This window comes from Parasteatoda tepidariorum, chromosome 7 (assembly GCF_043381705.1).
Source record: "Parasteatoda tepidariorum isolate YZ-2023 chromosome 7, CAS_Ptep_4.0, whole genome shotgun sequence".
Taxonomy (NCBI): Eukaryota; Metazoa; Arthropoda; class Arachnida; order Araneae; family Theridiidae; genus Parasteatoda; species Parasteatoda tepidariorum.
In genome coordinates, this window is record NC_092210.1 from 52,658,930 (window position 1) to 52,683,978 (window position 25,049).

General features: G+C 26.9%; 1 protein-coding gene across 2 annotated transcripts in view; it reads right to left on the bottom strand.

Annotated features, from left to right (window-relative positions):
• Positions 1-573: 573 nt before the first annotated feature.
• Positions 574-25,049, bottom strand: part of LOC107456521 (ephrin-A4) — a 394,958-nt gene continuing 370,482 nt past the window's right edge. For both annotated transcript variants that reach the window (XM_071183445.1, XM_016074397.4), the window contains exons 2-6: positions 13,022-13,163; positions 12,069-12,237; positions 10,298-10,393; positions 9,009-9,236; positions 574-5,908 (exon numbers count right to left, since the gene is read on the bottom strand). In XM_071183445.1, the coding sequence (XP_071039546.1) occupies positions 5,763-5,908; positions 9,009-9,236; positions 10,298-10,393; positions 12,069-12,237; positions 13,022-13,163 (781 nt within the window). In that variant the 3' untranslated portion in view covers positions 574-5,762. The remainder of the gene's footprint in view (positions 5,909-9,008; positions 9,237-10,297; positions 10,394-12,068; positions 12,238-13,021; positions 13,164-25,049) is intronic.

A 25,049-nucleotide genomic window follows, 5' to 3' on the forward strand; every position in this document is an offset into this window, starting at 1 on the left:
AATTGGAATCAATCTTAAAGGACACTATACTACAGGACGAACCATTTTCAAAGCAAATTAATTAAAGGTATTAATTTAAAATTTCTAGAAAAGCGAGTTTAGGTAAACCATGAAGTTTAGTGCTAAAAGTTATTTTTCAAAATATAAAAGCGCTAACAAATTATTTCAAGATTATGCAGTGAGTGAGTAATCCTGCAATAATTTGAATGATATATTTTTTCAGCATTTGAAACCCTCTGGTATATTCTACGGATTACCTGAACTCACTTTCCTCTAAACTTTAAAATAATTTGAATGATATATTTTATTAGCACTTGAAACCTGGTATACTCCAGGATTACCTGAACTCATTTTCCTCTTAACTTTAAAATAACAAATAAGATGAAACAAAATGAAAAGTTTCTCCCACGATAGAGCGTCCTCTTAAATGAACAGTATGGTTCAATACTTGAAGATGTATTTCTTTGCTGCGGTGAGGAAGAGAAGATTATACAACCATAAAGGGTTAATGTTTTAAAATATTAATCAGAAAAGGGAAAAACAGAGCACAAAAGACGAAGTGAGGAGAAAATGTACATTGAAAACATTTTTTATTTGTTCTGAGAAATACAAAACATACACAATGTTTCAGCAACTGCAATAGTTGTTACAAACAGCAAGAAATATGGCATGAGATAATGGACACTTTCATCTTCACACAGCATAAATTATCCTTACAAATTGTAAAATATATACAACTAAACATTATTATACAAGTAAAAATTTTATTTACCAAGCTCGAAAAATCTAAGTAGAATATTCACATTTCCTTTCAAGCATAGGTTCAACCCAATGCATCATTAACATTTAAACACTACAACAATTGTCAACACTGTAAAAGACATCTAGGTAACGCCATCCTTTCATAGATGACATTTTACAAAATTTTTTTTTTCTTCTTCTTTAAAATACAACTGTAATTTACATTTTGAATCATGACACAAGAATGCAAATAATTGATCGAAATTTCTTATTTTATCGAATTTATTCGTCCACTACAACTCAAATTTACGTCCACTCAAATTTACAATTTAGGAAATTAAAATAGAAAAGGGTAGAATTTAGAGAGAAAAAATAAGAATAATAGGATAAAAATAACATTTAAAATTAGAACTGTGAAATAATAGGATTCTGATTTCAAAAACGGTTCATGAATTCACGGTTATATGTTACAAAATAATACAATGAAAGTAAGTGTGAAGAATAAAACATTTTGAAGGTAAAAAAATGTGTAGTAATACAAATACAAGGATGTAAAATCCTGTCGACCAGGGAAGTTTATGTAAATTCAGTCAAACTGTCACTTAATCATTTCATATTGTAAGTGCAAATTCAATGAGAATTCAAACAAAAAGTTATTTAAAATTTTTTTTTTAATTAATTTGTTAGAATGCAAAATTAAAAAAAAATTGTGGTAGTTTTTTTTTTTTTAACTAGGAGTATTCAAATTCTTATTTTAGGTGAAAATGGTAGGCAGGACTTTACACAAGTACAAATTTAAAATAACTTGATCATGGCTTTGTATTAATTAAAAACTTTCATCTTAATGATTGCAAACTTATAATTTACAAAATAATAACACAAAAATGCACATTTATAAAAATAAATTCTCACCGAGCTTTTATATGATGAATCTTTTCATTATTGTCAAATGAAGCACACAACATGTGAATTTTTTTAATTAAAGAATTGTTGTTGAAAAAAAAAATTTGGAGATCAAAAATTTATGAAATCTTAGTATACTAATAGAGCACATGCATTTTCATATAAATATTTCATCAAAACTTGCAATTGCGTTTGGCACCATTCCATTAAAATAGTTTGAAATGCTACATTTCACTTATATCTTATAAAAAGGAAATTTACACTACAAAGTGAAAAATTTAAATATCTGGCCATAAAAATTTTGGAATAAATCCCAAAATTACTAAAAAATATTAGCAAAACTTGTAATTTCTTCTTACTCAGGATAGTATGAAGTAAAACAAAATTTAAATTTAGTACCCAAGACAAAATATATTTACTTCAATCCATGTAAAGCAGCTGTGTTTAATAAATACTTAATTGGTGTGTATAAAAAAAACCCCATGATTTTAAACTTTATACATATTTAATAATGCCCAACATATTTGAAGAGATAAGTTTGTATGTTACGATATGAATTTTGAAAAAATGCACAAGATAGAAAGAAAAATGAGATAAATCAGATGGGATAATCTGATATCAGGAAAAAGAGATTGCTAATTTTTAAATAAAAATTTTTTTTTAATACTTATAAAGTAGTGAGGATCATATATAACACATGTGTTACTAAAAAAATTGCCAATATAATTTTTAAACAATAAACAAAGTTAAAAAAAATAAAAATACAGGATCTGAAAAAAAACCCACCTAAATTGTAGTTAACAAACATTGAATAAGATAAAAAAAAATAATTGGGATGGGATAAATAATAAAAAAATAAAGTATATATATGATTATTTTGTTCTTTGACAACTGCATATGATCTTAATTAATACTCAAACGAGTAAACGGTATTTTTCTTAAAAATAACTATAAGTAATAATAATTAAAAAAAAAGAATTTCAGTTTCTCAAATCTCCAACATATTTAGTATAAAACAGCAGCTTAAAACTAAAATGTTTTGTAAATTTTAAAAAATACATAAAAAATAACTAGATTTTGTAGGTTTTTTTTGAAATAAATAGAAGAAAAATTTAATTTCATAAATTTCAGTACAATTTCTTCTTTGGCTACTCTATATAATTATTTTGCATTATAGAGGGAAAATTATATCATCCCCACCCAAATTGCTAACCAAAGATTCAGCGATCATTTAAATAAATAAAAGTTTAATTTAGACACTGAGAAGAGGAAATTTTATTAATCAATTCCCAATTATTAATTTCTAAAAATTTTTTGTGTTATGTCTTTTAGAGTAAGAAAAAAAAACTAACAATAAAAATTACAATGGATTAAATTACTATTCACAAAAAGAATATTTTTATACATTATATACATAAAGATAATTTGAGTAACATAATGATTAACAAATCATTAGATGAGTGTAACAACACGAAAATAATCTACATCCTAAAAGAAGACTTTAAGCGGAGAATTATCTTAAATCTTCTGCAATAATATCTTCTCACAATTATTGCTGAAAAATGATTCCATAGAAATTTTTATGATTGTTAATTTAAAATTTATTTTATTAAATATTAATTAAAAATTAATTTTTTAAAAATTTTAAATGCAATTTGCTGTTTTTAAAACAAAACAAGCAAAAATTGCACTTTACTAAATGATAACTGATGCACTAGTTTAAAAAAAAAAGTCAATACGATTTATGTATTTAAGTATTATACAACTGCTACTGAAAAAAAAATCAACACCTTAATTTTCAAAATTTAAAATTATTTTTAACAGAAATTCCTTGAAATTTAAAGGATAACTTGGCACAGCATAGGCAATATTAATTTTAAGTTTTTATATTCTAACACAAATAGATCCATTTAAAAGAGCTAGAATATACTATTTGTAATAAAATGTTATGCCAATGTATTACAAAATTTTATTCTTTGAAACTATTTATCAATCTACTGCTCTAATTTAAGGCACTTACTTCCCAAATAACTAAATTAAGTGAGGGTGGAAAAATTTGGCACATATTCAATCATGTAATTACTATTTTCTTAAATTTAAATTTTCTACAACCAGCATAGAAATTGTTCTTGAATACATATTTGTTTGACTTTTATTATGATTTCAATTATATAACATCATATTTTGCATGGGCAAGCTAGAATATAACAATTTCTAATTTTTATTTACAATAATTATGAATGGTTAAATATTAAAGTTAAAAAAAAAAAATAATATTTAAGTCAGTTTTTATTGTTTAATTTTTTTACTTCAAATTATTATTGGATTACTAATTTAGAAAACAAGTAATTAGTAAAATTTTTAATTGACTGAATTAAATCGTTAGTCATTTGAGAAGTATCAATAAGAACTTATTTCTTAGCCACATAATTATAATAAACACTTAAAGATAATAAGAATTTCTGGTTTGTGTTTTACATAGTAACTAAAATCTATAAAAAATTATTAATATAAATTTCATAAAATGAAATTTTTTAAAAATTAAAAAATTTGCAATGGAAGACATATTGAACATTTTTATTTTACTCGATAATTAATTTCTTAACTTCAAAAAAAACTTTAATAGAAGATATTAACAACCAGAGTGATATTTATAAATTATTCATCACTTCTTCAGCAAAATTTTTGCAATTTAAAAGCAATTTTTATTGATTATAAGGATTAAGTAATAAATAATGTTACCAAAAATGTATAATATTAATATGTAGTGTAATTTAATGACAAAAACGCTTTAACTATTTTTAAATAAAAAATTCCGAAAATTTAATGCCTAAATACAATTGAAATATTTCTTGCAAATATTACAATTGGAAGCAAATGCTATACAAAATAAGAACAATTTCTTTTAAAACAAGAAATATTTTAAATATTAATGTTATAAGAATTAATTATCACCGTAAAATACATATTTTTCAAAATAGAAAATAGATGTTATTAAGAACAATAGTTGCACGACAAACAATTTAATGCATCAATACTTCTATTTGCAACATTTAGAAATAAATGTGACAGATTTTAGTTTATATATTAATGCAATTTTCATTAATACATATTTATACAATAAACAAGATCACATAATATCATTCTTTTTTTACAATAAACTCCCAATAAAAATGTCTAGAATTGAATACTTTTTGCAAGTCTTACAAAATCCAATTAATATTAAACCTGAATAAGTAATAGATATTTAATTACATTTATAAACACTAAGATATGTGATATAATGAATATCATTCCTTAACAACACAAATCGGAAAAATTATAAGAGTCCATATTTTTAATGACTTAGCATATTACGCATTGTAAAGTTATGTGAAGAACCACACACAAAATGATGACTTCACAAAAGGAAAGCAATACCACTATATAAATATGTCCCATTTTTATACACATTGGTCATTTACAAATAAATAATTTTGTCTCTTTTTTTTTCTTCGGAACTGAAATCCGAGCCGCTTAATTCTTAGCGAACTATTAATAAATCACAGATGAACTTGATTTAGACACAAATATGACTGGACGTTGGAAAATCAAAGTACAGCAGCCTTGGGCAGCACAGTACTTTCCATACAACTTTGAGTCGCATAGTATTTCCTGTGCAACTTTAAGCTGCATAGCATTTCCTGTGCAACTTTGAGTCACATGGTATTTCCCATGCAACTTTGAGCCACATCGTATTTCCCATGCAACTTTGAGCCACATCGTATTTCCCATGCAACTATAAGCTGCATAGTATTTCCGGTGCAACTTTGAGCCACAAGGTATTTCTTATACAACTTTGAGCCACATTGTATTTACTAGCACGCAATGTGCATTCAGGTAGTCTAAATCCAAAGAATCATTTCAAGATTTGCCTTGAAATGAAAAGTGTAGGTTTTACAATAAACATTCAGTGTCCACCAAACACTTAAGTTCATGACCAGATGAAAAATTTCACATTTAAAAGAAAGTTCTGTCGACAATTCCCAGCAGCTATCACAGCCAAGGAATTATAAAATAGCAGACTTCATATGCTCCTTTTTTTACAAGATAATTTACATTTAATTATATAAAGTTATTCACCTGCTTAGTAACTGATATAAAATTAGCATTAGTAATGCTACAGTTGTAACACAGTTTTGTTGTAATTTTGAATAATTGGCTGCACTCTTGACCAATTCTTCATTTTTAGCTCTAGTTTCATTTGGCAGCTTATCTCTGTCTTCTGCAATAAACAAAATAAATAAATAAAAATTTGACAAAAAGAGATTTTTTTTATTGAAATCAGAATTAACATTTTAAACAGACATAAATACAAAAGCCTCCCTTCTACTTTTAGATTTAATTTATGATTAACAATTTATTGCTGGAAACATATTTAACAATATTAAATAAAAATAGAAAACCAATGTTGCAAGCATCAAAGAGATTTACTAATCGCAAATAGAGAGAAATAAAATCAGCATTTTAAACAGATATACAAAAGTCTTCCTTCTTTTTTTGATATCACTAATGGTCTAAAATTTATAGCTGGAAACAATTCAACATTATTAAATAAAAAAAAAAAATGTTTCAAGTATCAAAGAAATTTATTAATAAGTAATTAGAGAATAAAAGCTGAATATTTGAAGAACAAAAAGAAAACACTAATAATGTCTTTATTTAAAAAAAATATATATATAATTTACATTTAATATAAAAAGATATTTAATTAAGTCTTTTTTATGATAGTTATACTATCAGAAGTGGAGAGATCAACAATTAAAGATCAAATTTGTTCACTTTGCTTGAAGTATTTACTATATTGACCAAGAAAATAAAGGAATAAATAACCCATCCTTTTTCCAAAAAATAAAATATATCTATGGACTAATTTTAGTTACATAATGGTCTTGCACTTAGCCGAATTATGATCTACACATTGTCTGTCATTTAGATAAGAAAATGGCAAACAATAAAATAAAAAAACATTGTCTGTCATTTAGATAAAAAAAATGGCAAACAATAAGAGGCAAAAATAGCAAATAAGTTTCTTACATATTAAAGAAATATTCATCATTAGCCACAAAATGAACCAGTTTTAACTTATTAAGATGTGAATTTTTCTTCAAATTAAAAATAAAGATTTTGAAAATATTTTTTAAGAAATATGGAGGATAGTTATTTTCAATAAACTGTTTGACTGTTGTTTAAAAAAAGGAATCAATTAAAAAAAAATATTTTGATCTGTAACTCCTTAAAAAATTTAATAGCAGATGTATAGATAATTTTATAACAAAGAGCAAATAGACACTTAAATTTATTAAACTTTGGAGAATAAATTTTAAAGAATATAGGTCAGAAAATTCTTTAATAAATAATTTGTAGTGCAAAATCAATAAATATATTTCAGCTGACTTGCAAACATATCAATCTTCATATAAGAAATCAGAAAAATCAAGAACTTAGTCTTTACTTGCTACACAGAACACAGCATTCATTAACAATATTTTAAACATAAATTTAAAAAAAAAAAAAAAAAAAANTGTGTCCGCAAATTTAAATAAAAATAAACAGGCATGAGATTGGGAAAAGAACAAAAAGTGTAAAAACTTTATCAACTTGAAATATAATAAAAGAGTATGTGCAACCACTTTGCCCAAAGAGAAACAATTAAATCATTTACATATTTATTTAAGATTTTTCGTTTTTAACTATAGTATAACTAGGAGAGAGTGGGTAAGACCAGATACCACGATGGTGTGAAAATAAGTTCAGTTTTCCAAAGGGCAAACTCTGAATTACACTTTAGTAGTTAAGAAGAAGGACCTACCATATTGGCATCTTGTTGATGATTAATTCACAGTGACTGTGTAGATAAGTTTGCTTTGCTGTAACAACTCTCGAATGTTCTCTCGTTTTCAAGCTTGCCTTATTTATTTCGTCACAACAGTTATAATAATTATTTTTTATAACTGTAACAATCAGCTCATGATACAGTAATTTAAGATTCATAGTCAAACAAATAAAAGAGATTTAGCCGGATTATAGCATTATTTTGCTTTGATAACATTTGCTTTCGGGTTAAGACTCAGTATCCCTTTGGTGTGTCTATGCATGGCCTATGAAAGCTGCAGAGCAAGGAGGAAGAAGATAACTACATCCAAGGCTGAAGAAAGGTTTAATAGGTTCTGGAGAAAAATTTACCGCAGGCTTCAAAGAACAAAAAACTTTTTTTTTTCCATATTTGGAAGAATTTTTAAAGCCTCCTGCAGAAATTTTTAAATCAAAGAATTTTTAAACACAAAATTGCAGTTATTATATACATAAAGAAATTCTCGGCAATTCATTTCTTTTAAAAAATCAATTAATAAACACTATATTTTTTGTAAGGAATTTTGGTAGGACCAGGACTCAGGGCAAATTGTCTGTTTTTTTTCCTCTCCTTGAGTGCAGCCTTGACTACATCCCATGTAAATTATATGCATGATTTTCTTAAGTTGTCACATAAAATAGAAATGATTGCTATTTTTTCACTGAAATTCTAGCATTTCTGGATTTCCAATAGAACTAACATGTGAGCCTGGTTTTACCTCACAAGACTTTTTTTAAAAATAAAATCATTTACAAGGAAGAGCTGTACAGTAATGATTTTTCAGTAATGATATAATGTACGCAACTAAGCAATGAATATCTTCATTAAATCTGCCAGTTTCTGGGTCGAACAGTTTAGCTTCAACATGCCTTTAAATCTTAGCTACCTGGTCTTACCCTACTTTCCCCTATACACTGACAGACCAACAAACTATTAATATATAAATAATAATTAAAGAGAAAATAATAATAAAGTAAAGTAACAAAATAATGTAGAAATATTAAGAAAAAATAAATAGACATTCAGCATAGCATTTTCTTATATTATTTTCTCTCTTTAAAGTTTAAAAAATCAGAAATTCTGTCAAAAGTCAGCAGAATCTCATGCCTGAATAAAGAATGAAATTGCCAAAATTAAATCAATCTGCAGATTAGGACAAAACAAATATATTAAAAAGCAGATCATAATAATAATAATAAATGAAAATACAATTAATTTTATGACCTTTGTTATTGTATTTCATATCAAGATAACATTTTATGTTATAATTTATTAAAACTGAAAAAGCATTAAATTTCACATTTCAATGATTGTATTGTACAAAAAAAAGTGAAGGGAAAAAAAAAAAAAAAAGAAAAAAAAACCGGCTTAGTGAGAATGCTATAAATAAAAAGAAGACTAGCTGCAATAAAAATTATTGCACATTTTTTTCTAAAAAGAAGGGGTGAGTATAATTTTATTCCAGTTTTACCTGTCTTTTTGGAAGGCATTTTCCCTCTTTCTTCCTCTCTAGGAAAATCATATGACTTTGAAGGAGGATATTTACTAGTATAAATACTGGGGGGTATCCTAAAAGGAGGCAGGGTGGGCCTGTTAAAGCGGTAAACAGGATAAGGTTTTGTTGATAATACAGCAGTTGTTGTGGAAACAGTAGTTGTTGTAGTTGTGGTTGTTGAACTAGGTAATCCAGGTGTGGATGCTGAAAAAAAAGTTTAATATTATTGAACAAAAATTACACAGAAAGAAGCAATTACAAAAATTTTATTTATGAAAATATATATGTTTTCAAAAAATTTTTTCTTGAAAATATAGATATTTTAATTAAATCTAAAAAAAATTAACAGTGTATGTTAAAATTTACTGCATTTATAATTTTATAAAAATGTTCCTTAGTAAATAAAAATTACAATTACTTGAAAAAATAAAACAAATATTAAAATGATTTACTTTTGTAAAACATTTTCTCAAGTAATATGTGAAGTAATTTTAAAATTCTTTAAATACTTTTTTCATATACTAATGTTCAACCTAGAGAAATAAATAATAAAGTTTGCACAGCCTTAAAAGATAGAACTAATGTAAAAAAAAGATAATTTAAAATTACGAAAATATTAACACAAATTTCAATACACATTGTGAATGTTTGAAAATATCGATTCAATTATTTTTCTATTAGACTGGCAAATATGCACTGTTTTCAGGATTTCAAGAGAAAATATGAAATTAATTTTTATTATCCAACATTCATTCAAGGCTTAATGCCAACATTCTCTGAGTTCAGGAATGAAATAATGTTTCAATTTTGGATATTCATCAAAGCAACTATGTCAATGTCAAAATCCACTGGAGGCTGTTGAAGCTGGCAGGTACTGAATTTCAGATGAATACATCAATATTATAAAATTTGTTATTGTACATATTATAAAATGTGTTAAGTAGTTAAGTGAAGCGCAAAGTAAATATTACAAATAATGAATTAGGCATAAGAATACTAATAAAAAATATCCTAATATGCCTGTGATGGGATTTAAATCATTCAGAAGCTTGCATACTTCATTATGTACAGTTAATTTTAATATTTACCCAGTTTAACTATATGAAAGGCAATCTTTTTAATAATTCACGCATTTTAAATTCAGGGAACTCAAAGAACTGAAACTAAGAGGTTAAGACTTAAAAAACAACTTTTTTATTTACAAGGTGAATATCAGTGTTCAATTGATAATTGTATAAATAGTGAAAAAATGTAGAATAACTTACATTTAGTAGGTCCACAGCATACTTTAAAAATAACCTTCATGTTGTGAGTGGCACATCTTCCGCCAATTCTTTGATCTAACGCTCCACCAGATGTAGCTACATCATAAACACAAATTATTTTAGAACACAATTTTAATCAATATTTAGAGCTTAAAAAATGCATAATTTAAATTATGTATCATTAAGAGATAAGATTCTTTTACATTAAAAAATTCTTACTTTTTAACATTATATTAGATAACTAATAAGCATTAATAAAACCAAACAGGGGGAAAATAACAATTATTAAAGAAGTTAGTATGAGATAAAATGTAAAAAAAAAAAAGTTAAATGATAGTTAAATGTTTAGATTTAGTAGTTTTAGAACTTGTTTGTTTTATGTATGTTTTATGTAACATTTTAGAGAATTTAGAATCTTCAGGCTTAGAAAACTTCAGGAAGCAGCTTACAAAACACATAAGACAACATTGTTTTGAATAAAGTACGGATAAAATTAAGTTCTATTTAACTAATAATTAGAGGAATATAAATTGAGGATTTAAGGAACTTTTTTTTTTTTGCATGCATGCACAAAAAAAAAAAAAANAAAAAAAAAAAAAAAAATCTTTTTATTGAAGCCATATTTTGTCAACATATAAAAATACACAGCTAAAATATATGCATGAATTGATTTTTCATTGACAAAATTTACACAAATTGTACATAGAATAATAATTTTCAGGAAAAATAATTTTAATTCATTTGAAGAAATAGGTTTTAACTCATTAGAAATAGGTAAAATTATAATTTTGAAAATAATTTACTATCCGGTACTCAAATTTAAATTAAGTGAATATTCTTCTTTTACTTGTTTTTACAAGTTTGTGGTATTTTTTGCAAACTATAATCATTTACAATTTGTGGATAAGTAGCTAGAACAATTAAAATTATGAGTAGAATCTCAGTTCAGAATAAATGCTTCAAGATTATTAATTCTCTAAATATAAATAATTCAAGTGTAACTAGTACCAATATATATACAAGAATTAACCTATTACCATTTTGCCATAATGTATTTTTTCGTATTTTACTCTATTTACACAACAATAAATTAATATGCAAATTAAAAACTAATGTGTCTGAAAGGAGACCAACTGAAATGTATGAGATTCCCCTCTTTACAAAAGAAATTTCAAGAAAACAGTTTTTTTACTTAGCACCTAAATATATAATAAATTACCAATTCAGTTGCAAAACATCAAAATATATTCTTCTTTTAAGCGTGCTTTATTTCAATTTGTGATGAACATTGACGATATAGATCTCTATTTTTCACTTTAAAGGAAGCATTTGATTTTTTATACCAGTCTTGTGCCAATCCAAATGAATTTCTTATGTTACCTTTGTTATTTTTTTTTATTTATTTATTTATTATTTTTTTTATCTATAGTTTCATGCATTTTTTTTTTTTTGTTTTCTATTATTACAGCGTTCAACAATATATGACGTCGTATGATGAGCAAAATAATTTATGATTGTAATACCCCCTTTTCTTTTTTTTAAAATTTCTATTTTAAATTTATTGTATTACTTTTCTTTGTCGCCTGGACAGGATTTTCCTCTTGACGACGAATATATATTCTTTGTATTTATGTATTTTTGTTCTCAATAAAGTTATATTTGTTTGTTTGTTTGAATCCACTTCCATAACCTTTATTTCTTTAAACTCTTATATACAAAATTAAAATGTTCAATATAAAAAATAAATAATTTTAATCAATGTAGTACTTACATATGAAGTAGTAGTCTTGTCCCGGTCTAAATTCTAAACCACCTGGTTGTGGTGTGAATGACCTGAATGTTATGGTGAAATACATATATTGATGAGGTTTATCACAGAGGGCAATGATACGAGATTCTGGATTAGTTATCCTACACGAATCGTACTCTTCCTTGGAAACCTGAAAAATTGCATAAAATGTGTGAATTTTTTCATTCCTATTTCTGTATGAATCAGTAATGCAGATGTGACCCAATAAGAATAAAACATACTGAATTAGGAAATGTCTATTTTGTCAGCATGTTATGAGATATTAATGTACAATTACACAAAAATATACTGAAAGCACTGCTAAAAAATACTGAATTCAGTAGAAATACTGAAAAATTGAAAGTCTGGCAATGCTAATTTAAGGTTATATTAAAAACTAATACAGACTTCTTCAGTTCAAGTGCTTATAATGTTTTTTTTCCCCCTCCAATCAGTGTAAAAAAAATCATTTCTATTTCAAAATAATTGGAATTTATACTAGTTAACTAATACTTTGGTAGGTTAGTAACATGTTATACAGTATCCATCTATAACATATACATATCATAATAATTAAAAACAAGTGACAATTAATATAACATGTTACACGAAAGGGACATAGATGTGAACCCCTTTTTAGCCTATCATAGGATATAATTTCTGTCTAGGAAGCTGTTGGAATAATGCACATGGATAATTGCAATCATAAAAAATAATTTTTCTTGAAAGAACCATAAAAATTATATAACTAATAAATTACAAATTCTAATAAGAATCATAAAAATTGATTTGTATACATTTCATTAACTGAACTATAATTATCTCTCTTTAAAAAAAATTTATAACATTTCAGGTCACAGAAAATTTAAGGAGCTAAGAATATAAAAATTTTATTCTGTTGAAATCATTAAAAATAAAAATATAGTAAAACTTACATTATATATTATGTATCTCTCTGCTTCCTCCTCTTTTGTACCAGGTTGGTAAACAGGACAAATGATATTGACTTGGTCATATTCAAATGGAATGTTTCCTTTGTTTACATCAATTATATGGTCTGTGTTATCTATTCGAAACCTGGAAATAATGAAAAGAGTACATTATTAACCAAGAATATTTTTTAAAGCTTTTAACTTTATAGAATAATAAAATTTAGCAATATAATAAACTAATCAGGTTCAAAATCAGCTCAATGCACATTAAGGAGAATTAAACCAAACATTTCACCAACCATACTGTATAAGTTACATTTTTGTTTTCCCTGCTCTGATTTTTGTTTTAAACAAACTATTTAAATAAGATAATCATCCAATAAAAGAAATAGAAATAATGGTTTTTCATTATTTCATAGGGAAAAAAAATAGCTGGTTAACTAATTGAGCTTCTATTGACTTACACTACGAAAAATAAAGCAATAAAATTAGTAATTTTGGGTACATAATTTAATATTGTACATTTGTCTGCTTTTTAGAATTTGTTCTGCTTTTGTTTTACTTGTTGAACACCGTTTTGAATAAAGCTGAAAAATTCTTTTTAACTTACATTACACAATGAAACAAAGATATCTTTAAGAAACCTGAAAACAAAGATACTCTTCTAAACTACAATTTTAAACATGTATTTTTTATCTAGATTTTGTCAAAAAATTGAATTGAAATTCAAAAACACCACACGCTATTTTTGATAATTCGGACTACATTTTACAAGTCACGAAAGAAAACTGCCAAGTTTAGTAAATTAACCATTATTAATTTGTTTATTGAGATTAGATATACTATGACTATAAGTTTTTATAACTCACTCCTCCATTCACAGCATAGGGACACTATGCTGCAGGCAAAACTTCATTAATAGTTTAAAATTGTAACTATAGAAAAAATTGAATTCGAATTCGGACAAACTAATTACAAACAAATTATGGTAGTTTTGGATATCATAGATATGGCAAGTGCAAATGTCATATATTGTTTGCAATGTGACATTCAGAAGAAAAAAAAATTAGTATTTGAAACTTCGTTTTTTTTTTTTCCCTTTCTTTTTTACTACTTTTGGTTTGAGTTATTTTTTACTTTACTTTGAAATAGAAAAATGATTTGCGAAAGCGATATTGCCATATTCTTAATATTAATATTATATTATTCTTAATATAATATTAATTAATATTAAGTTCAGTCCCCTCAAGTTTTCTGGAATACGATTCTTATAGGCAGATCAAAAAATAAATCCTATTAAAAAAAACATTTATACTACTTTTAAATTGAAGTAGAAATTTAAAAAAAAAATTAAAATAAATATAAATTAACTTTTGAAAAATGGAAAAATACTTTAAAAATATGTATTAGTTAGATAATCGACAAGTAGATGGCGCTACAGATCTAAAAGACAAAATAGAAATAGCTTTTGATAGCAGAACAAAAAGGGACGCATGCGTGGCTACATAGTTTCATGCTTGAATCAAAATAGCAAGATGAAAAAACAATTGGATAAAAGAGACCGAAAGAGGCGGAGTTAAGAAAAGTTTAGAAGGCGGTATCACACAAGTTAGCAAATGACGTCATTTAAAGATGCGCTGCTCCGCCCAAAGAAGCCGCACATGAAATGGCTTTCCCTATCTGATTGATTGCTTGGCACGAATCCTAATAAATGTTGCAACTTTGAAAGTGACATTTGCAGACGAAGCATGAAATTTTGGCGGCTAGAAAGCACATTGACACGAATTTTCTTAGAAATGAAGCGAAGGGATTGTAATTTTCAATGAATTCGAAACAATGATAAAGCATGAAATATTTTGAAATTGTCTTGAAAGGATGATGCGGTCAAATTGACAGAAATATAAATAGATATATAAGAATAGATAATTGTAGATAGCTATCCAAACAGATAATATATTCGACTGAGAAATGCAAATGGATAAAAAGAAATATAAATATTTATTAAGAATAAAAGCATTATATTCACGAACGAGAATTATGTCTTTATAACTGACTACAAATTAAGTTATACTGGAATAATAACTATAATAAAAAAAAATTCATTTAATAACTACCTATATTTATTGAGCTCTGCTTATATAAATGCAACACATTTTGAAAATTTTTAATAGTGCGAATGTTTTCTAAGTGAAAAATGCGTTGATTCATTAAAATCTTGAAAATGATGTCTATTCATTTTTGAGGTTCTCATCAAAACTAAAATTAAGAAATTCTAAAGGGCAACTGTAAATCAAAGGTGCTTTTAAATATATTGTAGCTAAAAGTTTAAGGATTATACGGACAGAGATAAACTTAAAAAATACTATACACTACTCTGCTTATTAAAATTTAAAAACAATTATGATTTATGTTACGTCTGATAACATTTACCTAAAAAAATCTTTTTTAATAAATTAAATGTAAGACTTGTTACACTCGACAGAAAATTAACTGATATAATCAAAAATTTGTTACTGAATCTTTGTTGAGATTTTTAATGAAGGAATAAAATAAGCGGCGAAAAAATCTGTTTTTTCAAAAGTTTTGGAGGGGGAGATAGAAAGATGATTATTAGACTAAATTAATCTTTAGTCTATAAGTTAAATCGCATCATATTTTTTTAAATTTAATAATGAAATTTTAACTGATATAAAATATCAAGATATGAAACCAAATTAGAATTTAAAAAAAATTCTAAATTTGAATAGTAATATGGAATTGGTTAGAAAGTTTTAAGTTAACACACGAGTTTAAACCTGAACTGTGACTTTTGAAAGCTAAGTACGTCCACTTTGTAAAAAAAATATATTTCATAAAAGCCCAGTTATTAGTTTTTTTTAAAAAGATTATTAGTTTTTTTCTCTCTAAAAATCATTGATAACTTGTTTTTCGGCATCGATTCAGTTTTTTACTTCCTCTTGCGTGAAATAATTTCGTATAATTTTTTTTTTTTTTTTTTTAAATGAACATAATTCACAAGCATGTTGCCAGTTTTATTTTTACATACATTTCCCCCCCGAAAGAATTCGCAATGTCACGGCTTGTCTTGGGCACTACTCTGTATTTAACTCGGTAACTTTTTCTTGATATTAACTATATTTTAGTATCTCACTCCTTTTTTAATATTCTACCATGACGAAAATAATAATATTTATTATTTTATCAGCACATAACAGCCCAATAGACTTGAAAATAATAGTGGCGAGTCAACAAAATAAAGTAGCGACTTAAATTAAATAAACAACCCATCCCTTTTTCCTCTATCTCTTTTTTTCATTTTTTTTTAATTGAACATATAAGTCAAGTCAGTAAGTTTAAGCACGTTTTGTCACATATTTACAATATTTTAATCGTTCAATTAATTTTTCATAGTCGTTGATTATTTCTAATATGAATTTTTTTCTAATAAGATATAATTGCGAGGAAAAAAGTGGCTTTAAATGAAAAGCACCTATCGGTATTGATCACCGACTCATTAGGTTTGAGGAAAAAGTGGTTTATAAGTTATTAAGTCTACCGGCTGCTGGCTGGTAGACTTAACTGGAACATTTAAATTTTCAGGTCTGACATTATTTACGTTCCCATCGGCTAAATATACGAATATTTCTTATAATTTATAAATAACATTATACAAATAACTAATTTCCGTCATGCTGGCAGATATATGTGTTAACCAAATAGTACCATATAAATGGTTATTGATGATAGTGAATGAATGAAGGAATAAATGGAACGAGGATATAAAAGGAAGCATAATAATAAATCAAATTTTAGAATTGAATGAATGAAGACCAAGAATGTTTCTTCAATTTTTTTAAATTTAATTTATGGAAAACAAAAACTGCTGACCTCAGTAAAACCACATATCTGTGATCATTAATTAAAATCCTAAACAAATGAATCACGAAACAAAACAATGCTGCGATATTACCTTTAATTTAATTTCTATTACAAAAGCAAAGCTAAACAAATAGAATTGAAAATCGCGATTTCATCAACATGATTCGAGAGGGGGTAGCAGTAACCCACCCACCACCAGGAACTATTTACTGTCTATCTTCCTAAATAGATAACAGCACGAGATCGAAAAATAAATACGAATGCAAAATCAGAAAGAAAAATAATAAGAAGGACGCGATTGTTTTTGGGCGTTAACTAGAATTCGAAATAGCCAAAGACCACCAACAGAGGATGCTTAAAAGACTGATTCGCTACACCAACACCCTTCCTTGTCACTGCTCGACCTCCAACTGACCACGGACTGTAACTTTGTTTTTGAGGGACTTTTATTTATCCATTCCAGCAATTCCAACAGATGGATCTCACGATAGGGTTAAAATAACAGATTGATGAACTAAAACAACAAAACCTAACTCGACCCCACACGAATCAGCATTAATGTGATTCTAATTGGGTTGATGGTTTCATATTACTTTTATCAATATGGTATCAATAAGTAATAGGTCTCAGAGAAGATCATCATTTTCCACTAAGCTAAATTGTTGCGCACAAGATTTCGGAGTTGCTTACAATTTTTCAAAATCCACGCACACTTATTTTTTTAATGGTAAGATTTAAAGTTCACTGTTTCTTAAGACATTTACGAATTCGAAACCGTTTCAGGATTTTACTGCATAAAAATATTTCAGTATAATAAACTGGGTTTTCAGATGCCAAGCTTGGGTTGGTTGTAAAAATTAAGTTCTTCGACTATTAAATTTGAAGATGTTCCGATACAAATTTACTAGATAGATATGAAGTACTTATGATAGAAAAGTTCTCGTTAGCTACACATTAAATTTATACAAAAGGTATAACATATTTCTTTTTCTCTCGTAACATGCATTTAAAAAAAAAAAAATCTAAATATCTGTTAAACAAATTTTGAGTTAATTATTGACATTTGAACTTAATTTATTTGAATCAAAGTGTATGGCAAAATTTATTTATGTCTAACTGTCATTTTAGTTAAGCTAAAATTACAATTTATAAACGAAGTTCAGTGGTTTTATTTTAATAATAAAACAAATAATAATGTATCTTGCTACAAAATAAAATTAAAAAAAAAACAACTGATTTTAGATATAAAAAGTTCTACACACAATTGACTGTTACTCGATACATTTGACAAACACGATAAATTTTAAAAACAATAAAATAAAAGTGCCTATTAACCTTTCATCCAGGTGACTACGGTGTCATTTATAACCATTTTTCACACCTTAGCCAACAAGTCAACAGATTAACAAATAAGATAAAAAAGCGTTTGTTTCTTTTAGCGTTTGTATTATTTTGCTGCACAGCTTACAATTTGACTCTTCGATAATAGGCAAAACAAGCTATCCACAACATCTGCTTCTTATTTAAATACAGGTTTCCGCGAAGGAAAAAGGTGGTGGGTCAATAATTCGAAAAAACACTCGCATACTTATAGAATATATATATTTTTTTCACCAATAATAACTTTACCGCTAAGCTTTTTAAAAAAATTTTTTTTTCATTGCAAAATATAGTGTTTCAAAGCGTACGTCTGTAAAAAATATTTAAGAGTTTGGGGACAAAGAAAATTGCAAGACACGGTATTCAATTTAAAGGTTTTTGACGTCATAAAAAGGAATGTTTTTTAATTTTAAAAAAATAATAATTTTCAAATAATCTAGTTGAGAACTTGGCTGCTATGATAAATTCAAAAAAAAATTTATTTTTTTTTTAAAAATTTATACCGTTTTTCGAGGACAGCTGAAAAAACAAGAGGATAATGGTCACTAATGCTTTAAAAAATAACTCTTTCCATATAGAAATTATATAGTTTATATTTAATGTGCCGGCCACACACTAACTTTTATCAGATCGTTCCAAGAATTTTTCATCAATATTTCATACTTCTCCGAAACATTTTTCATAACACCCTTAAGTTTAAAGGAGTGCATAATTTTTAAAAAAAGAAAAGAAAAAAAAAAGCTAAATACGCTTTTATACATACATAAAAAAAAAAATAATAATCGAGGCTTAATATCGTTTCTTATATTAACTTTTTATTTTTTAATTTCTTTGCCACCCATGTAGGATTGACAGGTCAAGATAGATAGGAAATTAGGAGTAACTGCTTACTATTCAGAATATATGTTCGATTATTATTATTTTTTTACCCGATTTGTTTCGTCAAATGAATAATTAAAGAGGCGAAAGATTGCCCAGAAAGTTATTATCAATTTCATTTTTATAATAAAGATTGATTCATATGAAATTCATTCATTTCATTTCATTTTATTTGACAGTCAAAATTTCATTTATCGGATCTGCCGGATAAAGCATAATTTACCCTATTAATATTTATTCATTTATTCTAATAAACGCAAACTCATTATATTCAATAAATTCATGTTAATCTTTTAACATCCAATTCGAAGCTAATATGTCTAAGATGTAGTCATTGATAAAACTTACTGTCTGTTTATAAAATCAGTAATTTTTAGTTAGTTACAAGCGTCAAAATCTGCATGCTGAAAAACGCAATTTTATTAATAATAAAGGCGAATTTTACGTTCATTTTATAATTGTCGCCATAGTTTACAATTAATTGGTCTAAGAACATTTATACCACCACAAAGGTCATCTAAGTAAAGACTAACTTTAATTTAAAAAATACGAAATGTTGTTAAACGCTCCATTTTTCAATATGGAATATTTTCGAAGTCATTTTATCGGTCATTTATTTAAATAATCTGCTTAATCATCCATTCGAACACATAAAAGTAATCTCACCAAATAGCTTAGTTAATACACCGGCTTTGACTTCAAGCAATTGTCCAGATACTGGAAGATGGCGTCTCTTTCAATGCTGAATCAACTCAATAATGCTATTGAATAAAGAAGCAAACCAGAAAAATGCTTATTGCTACATTCCATGCTGTTGGTGGTTTTAAAAATTGGTGCATGTATTTATTTTGAAGTAGAAATTTCAAAATTATTACAAAAAAATGAAGAAATTAAATCAGTCGAAGACAGAAAAAAGTTAATAATATCCAACTTCCTCTCTTAAACATAATATTATACGTGTGTAGCAAGGCACGGGAGCGAACATTTCGTTCACTATATCCGGGAGTTCACTATAAACCGTGTTCACTATAGCGGGGTTTGACTGTGCTAACATTTTAAAGCGTTAAGACATCTAAAATTAAATAAAATAAGACGAGAAAGAGGGTAACGCTAGAAATTGCTTGTTAACTTACGACAAAATAAAGATTCCCACCTAAAACTCTCGTTTTGTAAATTGAAAGGCATTCCCTTTACCCCTGAATGTTAAAAGAAATAAAAACGGTGCGAATATCGACACCCAAGTACCGCATCCCTCTTAGCTGGGCTACCCATCAAAACTTTTCTTTAGATATCGACAATCCGTTTTCTACTATAAAGACACCTCCTTGTATGCAAAATCTCCCCACGTTTCATGTATACAATAGAAAAGTTAGGGTAGGGGGTTGAAATTGAAAGGGGGTTAAAATTTCTTTTTGCTCTGAAAAACATATTGGATTTCTGTGGAGTAGCAGTTAGGGGTTTTGGCAAAAGAGAAACTACGTTTCCCGAAATATCTGTACGGTATTGTAGTATGAGTGGCAGTGATTATGGGAGAAAATTTTTACTGATTTCACAAATAAAAGTTAGACTTATAATGGTGAATACGTTCATTTTTGAAAATAATTAATTTACCTTTGAAGCTGCTGTCCTTGTCGATAAAAGAAAAAAAAACATAGTAGAAGAGAGATGCGATTAAAATGAACGGAGAAAAGTAATAATAGATCAAAATTAATTGTATCGTAGTTGTCCATGATGCATCATGTAAAATCTCATACCTGTACGTTACTACTTGAACAGAAACATTGCAGAAACATGGAAAAAATTACTTTTCTTTTATCTAAACAATTGAAAAGAAATAAATTTAACCTACATTAAAATAAAAAAATCAATTTACCAACAAACAAATAAGAACCTTTTATTACAAAAAAAAAAATAATAATAATAATAATAAATAATTAATTAAATGGGGTGGGGAGAAAAAATGTATAAAAAATAAATCGTGAAAATTGAATTTAAGAAAAATTTCAAGGTTTCATAAATGTTAGCATCTTAAAATTCGGTGTTCTTAAATTCTTTAATCTTTTACTGGGTTGCTGGTGTTAAAAAGGTTCTTAAGGTTCAATAGCGTTAACTAAATTAAAACATGCATTTAGGGGCAAAAAAAAAAAAATAATAATGATGACGAAATGTTGAGAAAACATTACCTTCAACTTATTAAGCGAAAAATATTTCATAAATGTATCAAAATTAAAGAGCTTAGTAAAAGTATGTTTTGACTTTGGAAAAATTGAAATTTCTGGGGGGACAGATGTTAATTTACTCGTATTTCAGCATACAACATGGGTTTATTTTAATACATTTCGGAGATCTCAGTAGATGAAGGTACTAAGTGGCAAATATTTTCGTATTTTAGAATGGAAGAAGATTCCAAGTTCATCTGGCAACAAACAATCGACGAGTAACCCAATAAAGCTTCTCTAATGGAAGCAAATGAAAACGCAGATAATACGAACGCATTTATTTGCTCTGTCGGAAGCTTGCGTGCAAGAAATAAAAGGCAAGACTAACATAAAAACTAGGTTAAGGCTAACATAAAAACTGTTAAGCTATTTTTCTCAAATTCACCAAAATATAATTAAGAACCTTCTTCCATCTCAATTGTACATTTAAATAACAAATAATCCCGCAAAACGAAAATTTTTACCGAATTATTAAAATCCAAATTAATGGAAAATTAAAATGCCTAATTTAGAAACTTAATTGCGTCGTTTGCGAACTTCATTTCTAGCAATACGGAAATACATTGAAAACCACAAGGGTAGCAGCAATTTAGTCTGTTGATTCTTATCAAACCAATTAAACGAATTTTAATGAAAATTCTCCGCTGCTTTAAGTCAATCTCACAACGAAAACCGGAATCGGCTTAAAAATAGAATTTTAATTACCAAGTTCGTATCTTGAGGATTAGAATGGGAAATGTTAAAATAATTTTTTCCCCTTCCTCTCAGTAAACCGCTACAAATTTTCTTCCATTTTTTTCTTTGTTTTTTTTTGGAATGTAAGGCAGAGGGATAATTTGTTGAAATATACATTTAAAACTCATTATTTTAAACCCAGAAGGACATCCTAATGAAGCTATTTAATAATATCGTTTTTAATTAACACAGTTACTTTTGAACTAATCCATCTAATTAGAGGTTAATACTTCGCTATTTGCTAGGTTTTTATTTTGTTAAGATATATGCAGATACAGAACATGCAGATACAGTCGGTGTTTAAAATGCAAAGAACTGTTGAAACAAACGAGAAGTTTAAACATTTAATGTAAACATTTAAAAAGTAACCGAAATTCGTTTTTAACCGTTATCTATAATAATAAACTAAAGAGTTTATACGTGTGTCTCTCTTCATACATGCAGAACCATTTGTTCGATCATTCTGAAATTTGCACGGCGGCTGCAAGGGACAAATTCAAATCCGGATCTTGAAATTCGTTCGAAATTTTCAATTAGTTTCTAAGGTAGAGTCGTATGAAAAATGAGGCTGCAGACGATTTTCTTTTTTCAAATATATTGCAGACGATTTTCTTATTTCAAATATTTTGCAGACGATTTTCTTTTTTCAAATATTTTAAAGATTACATCATTGATATTTTATAGCTCATTATCTCGTTTACAAAAATTTAGTAAACGTGAAAATCGATGAAACAGTTAATCGATGAACGATCGAATCAACAAATTATTTCGACGAATGAGGGAAGTAACAGGTCTCAACGGACCAACGAATATGTGAATGAATGAATCAGTCAAATCAATAAACGAACGAAAAAGTTTATCAAAAAGTTATCTAATCTAGAAATCAGCGCCTCAATAAATAGTGCGTGCTTACATATCTGCAAAGCATTGAATGACAGAATCAATGTGTTAGCGCAACAATATTAGAGAATAAGCGTGTTGACGAATCCATGAATGAACGAATCAGCAAATCAATGATTTGGCGAATTAATCTGTGAATGAGTAAATCATGGAAACAAACCAACGACTCTTTGATCTGTTATTTGCTTATTCATTGGTTCGCAGATTCATTTGTGCTTCCCCTTTATTAGTTCACTTATTTATTTATAGATTTGAAAAATATTTTATTCTACACCCGACAATCAGTTTTATACGTAATTTGCTCACTGTTTTTCGTTGTAGTAAGAACATGTTTTCAGTGAATGTTGCGCTAAATAACCGAAGTTGAATTTAATTCGGATTTCTCAAAAGAGAACGTGAAAAAGCGTAAAATTACGTATGCAGGGGTGATTGTGAGCCCAACTCAAAAATCCTGAAAATTTCTCCAATAAAATCATTAATTACACATTGCAAAAAATTAACGTCTTTATAAATTTAAATCATTGATATTTTCAAAACACGAAATTCTAAATAAACTATATGCAGCATAATTTAAATGAATAAATATGCATAAGTTTACTTTTATCTCTAATCACATTTATTACTTTTATCTCTAATCACTACTAGAAAAAATATTTACAAATGAAAGAGATGCCAAGTAAATTCAAGTTCTAATATTTCTAAATAAAACATAATTTTTTTTTTAATACATAAATGTGTTCAATAATTTCTTGACACTTTTGGACCTCGGATTTCCGTAAAATTCCGAATCGCGTTAACCGAAAAATCCGGATTTTTTCCGGAGCACAATGATCTCTGCATATTCCCTTAGAAACTTAGCATTATAAAAATGTAATTACAGTTAACTATTTTTAATTTACGTCTTTTAGAAATAACAATCATAATAAACATTTATAAATAGCCTCATTTATTTATTTAATTTTTTTTTATAAATAAGAGCGGTAAGAAGTTCACTATCAGTAAAGATCTTCGGAAACATAATTAAGAGAAAAGGGGAAGCAACAAATACGGGGGGGGGGAGACTATCAGCTGGTTACGAAATGTTTCTAACGAAATACGAATACCATTTTAATGAGAGAAATTTTAGTACACTCTCTCCCACTAAGCTTTTGCCTGGCGCTTTAAAAAATCTTCTAGAAATAATTATTCCCCGAATCCGGAAAATTTTAAAATTGAGGACTTCGGTAATTTGATGCTCATTTCTGAGAAAGGGGGCATTAAAGGAAAGGAAGGGAACTCCTGCTTTTCTAGTTCAGTGTTCACGCGAAAGCGGAAAAAGGTTGAAGTTTGATCATTATTTTTTGTTTTTTTAGATGTAATGCAAAAAAAGTTACAAAACAATTTTAGTGGTATAAACAAGTGTTGTTATTCAGAGAAATTAATTTTCAATATAGTAAAAATTTTCTATGAAATAAGAGAAAGAAAGAAATGAACGAGCTTTTAAGACAAGCGTTAATGAAGATTTATAAACAATGATAAAATATTTAAAAAAGAAAATAATAATTTGAGCTTTCACAATAAAAAAAAAACTCTAATTTTAATTAGAAGCGCAAAAATCTGTCATAAAATTATATAACAAACATATTTAAGAGTTCATGTTGTATAAATGAACAAGAATTGGATTTGCAATTTAATAACGATAAATAAAATATAACAAAATCTGCAATATGACAAAGTTAAACAAAAATTTTATGGCTCGTTTTCTCTTTCAAAATTTTTTTTAACTTTTTCAATAATTCTTTAACCTTTTCAAAAAATTACCTCTTCTTTAACCTCTTTAAAGGGCTGTGGTTTTCAACACCAATCACAAAGTAAACAAAATAATGTAAAAATTAATTTAAAAATAGTTCTACAAAAGCCAAACAAAAATAATTTTAACAATTCTGATGTTATATGTTGTAAAAAAAAAAACTCCTGCCTTTCAAACAGTTGAGGGAGGACTCTTTTTTTACGCCAAACTTAGTTCATAGCATCGTTTGTTTTCTCTTACTTTGAACATT